We start from the raw sequence: 6,000 nt of genomic DNA, 5'->3' as shown, positions 1-6,000 counted from the left end.
TGCGGCCGCCGGCCTGCTCGGCTGGGCGCGCCGCTCCCCTGGCGGCCGGAGCGCCGCTCGGGCGCGCCCCGGGGCCCGCGGACGAGAAGGACCGCACGGAAAAGTACCGAACCCGGGCGGGAGGCAGGGCGGCCGGCGCGCTGCCCCTTTAAGCCTGTCCCCGCCCGCGGGCCCGCGTGGCCGGTGGGAGGGCCGTGCTGAGGTGGCATATGCGAGTCCCTCCCGCGGCCGGTGCGGCTGGAGCGCGGCCTCGGCGGCCGTGCGAGCCGGGCTGCTTCCTCTCAAGTTTGCTCTCTCTCTTGAAATCACTCTGAAAAGTCTCGTCCTTACAAGCTTGCTGTGGGGATCAGAGCAAAGAATCGTAACTTTGCAGGAGGAGAACCGAAGTCCTGGGTGTCCCTGGTTTCTTGGTGCCTCCGCTCTCAGTCCTGCCCGGGAGGTACAGGAAGCGCTGAGGTCGCATTCGCTGGCTGAGAAAAAGTTCCTTCTGAACTACCACTCCTGAGTTCCCTTTGCAGAAGACTTTCTTTTGAATGTGTAATTGAAAATATACAAGGGAATCAACTTATATTTTGTTGGTTACAAGCAAAAAACAAAATCCTTCTCTTAAAGATTTGTCTGTTGTACCTTCCTTAGGACTAAACCTGTGTGACATCTTCACATATGCCATGACTTCCCTTGGGGAGGTGGGTGCTGACCATCCATCCTGTGGGAGCACTAGCCCGCTCTGGGCTGGGGGGAGCAGAAGAGAGGAGTCTCTGCTTCTGTCTAGCCTTCTTTCTTTGGCTCTAGTTCTGCTTCTTACAAAGTTCCATTTTGAAATGTGGCTTTTTGCTTGTGGGTATTTATACCCTGAGAAACAAGACTAAAGTCCAGGCTAAGGGTAGTTTGAGATTTGCATTGGGTGGGCCTGAATGCTTCCCGCGGGGAAGGTCATTGAGAGCACCCACAGTGATGGAGGGACAGGGCCGTTTTGGAGGCGTTGCTCAGATACTAGGGTCCCTTCCAGTCCTCGTTGGAGTGGCAGCATCCAGCCAGTGAGGAGCTGCGCCAGCTGTGTTTGGCCTCAGCTCCTCACTCAGGTCTCCTGGGACTTGAGATGGCCAGTGAGGGCGCCCAGGTAGAGGTGTCACCCGCCAGGAAGGCTCAGAGGGGGGTCGAAAGACCTCCGGCGATGGGCTTCGTTCTGCGGGGGACAGTTTCCTGGGAGGGAGCATAGCAGGAGGACTGGGGGTGGCCCAGGGCTGAGGTCTGCCACGGCTCATCCGGTTGGCTCTAAGGTGGGTTCTTTAAAGACGGGATCTTGAGGTGTTTATAAGAAAAATAACAGCCTGCTTTGGTGAGACCAGACCTGATGTTCATCTGAGGCTCACTGTGGTCCATTCACCGCCATCTGTGACAACCGCCGCTCGAAATGTGGAGACTAGAGACCAGTGTATCCTGTCAAACCAGCTTGGGGTTTTCTGTGGGTCCACTCTGTGCGCTCAACTGCCCGAGGGCCTGTGCACACGTGCGGGCGTTCGGGGCTCTGATAGGCTGTCCCTCCTTGAGCCTCGTGGACTGAGGGTCAGTAGGGCAGCTGGCTGGGAGGAGCATGAGCGGCCTCCGCAGCGAGCCGCAGGAGTGTCCTGGTGTGTGACCCCAGGTGCGGGGTGGGGCTGGCGCAGCCCTGTGGCTAGAGCGGACGTGGCGGTGGTCACCCCGCTGTGCAGCCTGTCCTGTCCGGGAAGGCAGGGGCTGGTTGGCGGCGGGCCAGGAGGGTGGCCTGGCATCGGGGCGGTCTCAGGGGCGAACCCGCCTCTCAGAGGGCGGGTGTGAGTGGGTTTTGAGACACTGTCGGCACCAGGCGTGGGAGGCTCTTCAGGTGGAAGGTCAGCAGGCACGGGGCTGCCTGGAGAGTGGGTGGGCCCCCCGGGTCCCGGCGTCAGTGGCGCTTTCCCGGGAGCACCCGCGCCCTGGTCTGGGTGGGCTGTGCGTAGGCTGACAGCGCCCGCGGGGCCCAGGGCAGCTCACCTTTCACCTCTGCCGGGTGTGGATGAGCGTCCCTGTCGGTGTGATTTAATGGAAAAGTCTTTTTTTCCTTGCTTTCGTCATTGAGACCTGCAGGTTAGAATCTGTCTGTAAATAAAATGGCCTCGGTCGTTTTGTATCCACCCTCACCCCTTGAGGGCCACGTGTCGTGTGTGTTTGACGAGAATGGGCCTGCAGAGAGGGGCTGGCCTCTGGCTCACAGAACTTCCCCCATGTGACTCGAGTCCTTCCTTACGTTTAGAGGATTTGGGGGTTTTGTAGTTTTTAAATCCTGAAATACCACAGGTCTGTGTCCCCAGCTGGGACATTGAGACCTTTTAAATCCAGTCACTGGCGCAACCCCCGCGGCTGTGCACCTGCTTCCTAGCTCCTGAGCACAGTTGTCCTCTGAGTGAGATTGGAGGTGCTGCTCGCTGTTCGGCGGGGTGCTCTTGCCACTGTTGTGACTTCCGCCGTCGTGGGCCGTGCCCGCCCATGCAGTGAAGTCCACTTTGTCCCGTGCATGTGGCAGCCTGTGTAGAGCGGCCAGCCCCCTACCTGGCAGCCTCGCCATCCTGAAGTGCCCCACAGCAAGGTGACCCACACCCTCCTTCCTCACTGAGCAGTTCTTGGTCCTCCTAGGATGGCCTTTAAAGGTTCTTTCCAGCCCTGCTGTTTGATGGCCTGGTTTCTAAATCCCCAGTGGATTACGAGGGACTGAAGGACTTTTACAGCGAGAACAAAGTAACCACCAAAGACACCAGAGCGCTTAGATAGTAGCCCTCCGTCCTCCCGAGGAGCGCTGTGTCCTGGCGCACGCACTCCGTCAGGACATAGTGTTGCCGATCCTTTCCCTTTTGGCGCAGCAGAGACAAGCAACAGGAGGACGGGAAAAAACACTTATCCCCAGGGGAACAAACAGTAGTTTTGTGAGAGTTTTACTTCCAAGTGGTTGCTTGTGAAAGTTACGGTGCTTGAGGGATCACTGCCTGGGTCCCGGGAAGGTGCGTGTGCAGCCCTAGCTCAGGGTCCACCGCAGTGTGTCGGTCTGAAGCAAGCGCGTGGCCTAATGCAAGGGCTGCTTCCTTTTTTTTTTTTTTTCCCTGCCCCAAGAAATTTTCCTAGTATTGGTTAGTAGCCAAAGTGTAAACAACTAACACTTCGGCCTTCTCTGGTTGAGAGGGAAGGGATCTGGGCTGTCGGAGGCAGATAAGTAACTTTTCTCTGGCTTTCTCCTTGCCGGTTCTCTCCTCCTGCTCCACACCAGCAAAAGCTGGCAGGCTGACAGAGGCGGCCTCAGGACGGACCTTCCGGCTCCCGACCGTTTTGCTGGTGAGTGTGCCCGGCCTCCTGGCCCCGGGCTGCGTGTGCCCTTCCGTTGCGCATCGTTCTGGAGCTGCGCACCGTGCTTCAGCGGGGAGCCCTGCCGCCCGCCTCCCAGTGTGGCGCGGGGCGTACCCCTGTGCCCTTTTGGGTAGTGGGCCATCTGACTTTCAGTCTTTTCTCCTTTTGGGTTTGCTGAGGGTATCTGATTTTGGACCTTGCTTCCAGAGCTTAATTTTTTTTTTAATTTGGGGAGGGGTCTTACTGAATTGTAAAAACGATGGGAAAAAACTCACTAAAAATGACTTGACTCTCTTACATTTTTTGCCTCAGTGGCACAGAAACCCTGGGGGTGAGATTGCTCCTCTCTGTGCACTAGTGTTGGGGAGGGGCTCCCCCGTGCCACTGAGCCCCTTTTCCACACAGGTGCTGTGGCTCTGAGAGCCGTGTGCCTGGGTCCTGGGGCTGCTCCAGGTGGGGTCTAGAGGCCAACCGCAGGGCTCCTGCCCGACAGCAGAGCCACGTGCCCTTGGCCGGCCTCTCCGCCGCCGGCTGGGAGGCGCCCACGACCCACCCCGTGCTGCCACACTTGTCCCCAGAGCAGGGAGGCTGCTCTCCGTGGCTCCTTGTACCTCCTGTCCTGCTGTGCATTGTATAAGCCTCAGGAGGTGTGGCGATAGCAGATGAACCCCGTAGCTGAGGCTGCTGTCAGCAGAGCCCCTGGGGTGGGCCTGGCTGGGGCCGGGGGGGCTGTGTGGGGCAGGGGTTCGGACGCGGTCTCTGAGGCCCCTGGGGTCCTGAGCTGAACCTGTCGGCCACAGCCTGCGTCTGCTCCATCTCGGGCAGGGAGCCGGTTCTCCATTCCATCCCCCGGTCGGAGTCTGGGAAGCCCCTCACGTTGGCCGTGCTGGCGCAGCAAGCCGGGTGTCCCCTGCCGGTGAAGCAGCGCCGTCCTTGGCTGCGCGCGCCCCTGGGTGGATGCCCCAGGCCTGCCTCTGACCCTCCTCTCCCCGCAGTGGCTCACCCAGATCGAGTGGCGCCCTGAGACCAACCATGAGCTCCGTTGCAGTTCTGACCCAGGAGAGCTTCGCTGAGCACCGCAGTGGACTGGTTCCGCAGCAAATCAAAGGTGAGGCGCCTCCTCACTCGGCTGGTAGCTGTGCCGCCTCTGCAGAAGTGCCTCTGCGCCCTGTGCTGTGGGCGGGCCTGGGCCCAGCAGTGCTGTGGGCTCCGCTTGCACCGCCCTTGTCTGTGGAGTGAGATTGGCCACGGGTGGCGGACGGATCGACAGCAGATTCGAAATGTGGACAGTCTGGCAAGCCAGGGGTCTGGCCTTCATGACTGACGGGTGCTCTTTCAGCATGCCTCCTTCCCTCGTGTGGACCTGGACCCGGGGCGGCTGGCAGAGACGGACGCTGGGCTGTCAGGAGATGCGGGCGTGACACACGGGCCGCGGCGTCTCTGTCTCTAGTGTAGACGTGCAGACGCCTGCCCGACATGCTCTTCTGTCCCTTCAGAATCGGATGCGTATTTATGGCTGCAGGACAACTTGATTTGAGGGCTCCGTGTTCATTCAAAGCCCTTCATCTGGACCTAGTTTTTATAAAATTTTCAGTTGAAAGAGTAGCTTGTTCTACTATTTGTGGTTCCTAACACTCCTTAAAACTTTTCCAGTAATGGAATTGCATATCAGTTCCAAAGTTTAAAATTAAAGATGCATTTCGTTAGTCACAGCAGCTGCGTTTTGTGCAGCTCATCTCCAGGCAGTGGAGACCAGAACTGGCCACTTGCTTTGGTCCTTGGTGCCTGCAGGCTGGGCCTGCCACGTGATCAAAGACCCTGTGGGGTCCGAATCCGCTCGGGGAGGGAGCAGGCCCTGCAGGGCTCCAGCAGCTGCTCACATGGAGCCTTTCCTGGCCTCCAGGGCAGCCTGGCCCACGTGACTGGGAGTGGTGACCTCGGAGTCGGACACAGGCCAGCCTGACCCCAGAGGTTGTCCCTCTGCTGTTGGCCCCTGCCGGTGCCAGACGCCGCCCAGCCCGGGACCTCCGGGCATGACCCAGACAGGCACGTTCCTGCTGGCGTGGAGGTGTCGGGTCAGCATGTGGACCGTGAGGGCCTGTGGGTGGAGCAGGTGGTGCAGGGGCCCTGATTCCCCCCGGTATTCCCTGTGGGTGGTGGAGGCGCAGAGAGGGCCGCTCCCTCGAGAGCCCTTCCACCATCGCCTGTGGCGCTGGGCGCCGGCTGGAGTCTGCCTCAGGGTCCTCGCGGGCAGTCTGGGCTGCAGCATTGCTTTCTCCTGCAGGTTTAAGAGCTGGCCATGTGCCAGGCATTGGGGGGTATGGGATTTGTTTTTACGAATACAAGATTAGAATAGTCTTGAGGGATGAAAAATCTGTGCCAAGGCCTGCCTTCCAGGAGCTCACCCCGCAGGGAGTCGTGGGGCCCAGGGTCTGAGCTGAGACTCCCGGGGAGGCTGTGCAGGGGCGGGGGTGCCCTCAGGTTCAGAGTGGCCCGGCCAATGCACACGCTGACCTTGAGGATGCTGAGCCTGCCGGCCTTGGGGGCCCTGCCCCGTGGCTGAGTGAGGGCTCGTCACCCGCTAGTGCTGTCTCTTGGCATTAAAGCGCTCCTTGTGTTTTCTCCGTCTAATACTCTTGATCTGTG

The 6,000-nt window shown here is 59.7% G+C and overlaps 1 protein-coding gene across 4 annotated transcripts in view; it reads left to right on the top strand.

Annotated features, from left to right (window-relative positions):
- The window catches only part of LOC120856672 (high density lipoprotein binding protein), a 59,489-nt gene that overhangs the window by 29,014 nt on the left and 24,475 nt on the right, over nucleotides 1-6,000 (top strand). For all 4 annotated transcript variants that reach the window (XR_005719459.1, XR_005719460.1, XM_040232026.1 and 1 more), the window contains exons 2-3: nucleotides 3,278-3,342; nucleotides 4,350-4,462. Coding sequence is in view for 2 of the 4 variants with exons in the window: in XM_040232026.1 (XP_040087960.1) it covers nucleotides 4,387-4,462 (76 nt within the window). In the remaining 2 variants the exon portion in view is untranslated. The remainder of the gene's footprint in view (nucleotides 1-3,277; nucleotides 3,343-4,349; nucleotides 4,463-6,000) is intronic.

The sequence above is a fragment of the Oryx dammah genome, unplaced genomic scaffold (genome assembly GCF_014754425.2).
Source record: "Oryx dammah isolate SB20612 unplaced genomic scaffold, SCBI_Odam_1.1 HiC_scaffold_28, whole genome shotgun sequence".
Lineage (NCBI taxonomy): Eukaryota > Metazoa > Chordata > Mammalia > Artiodactyla > Bovidae > Oryx > Oryx dammah.
Note: the sequence above shows the minus strand (reverse complement) of the source record. Positions and strands in the feature narration are given on the sequence as shown.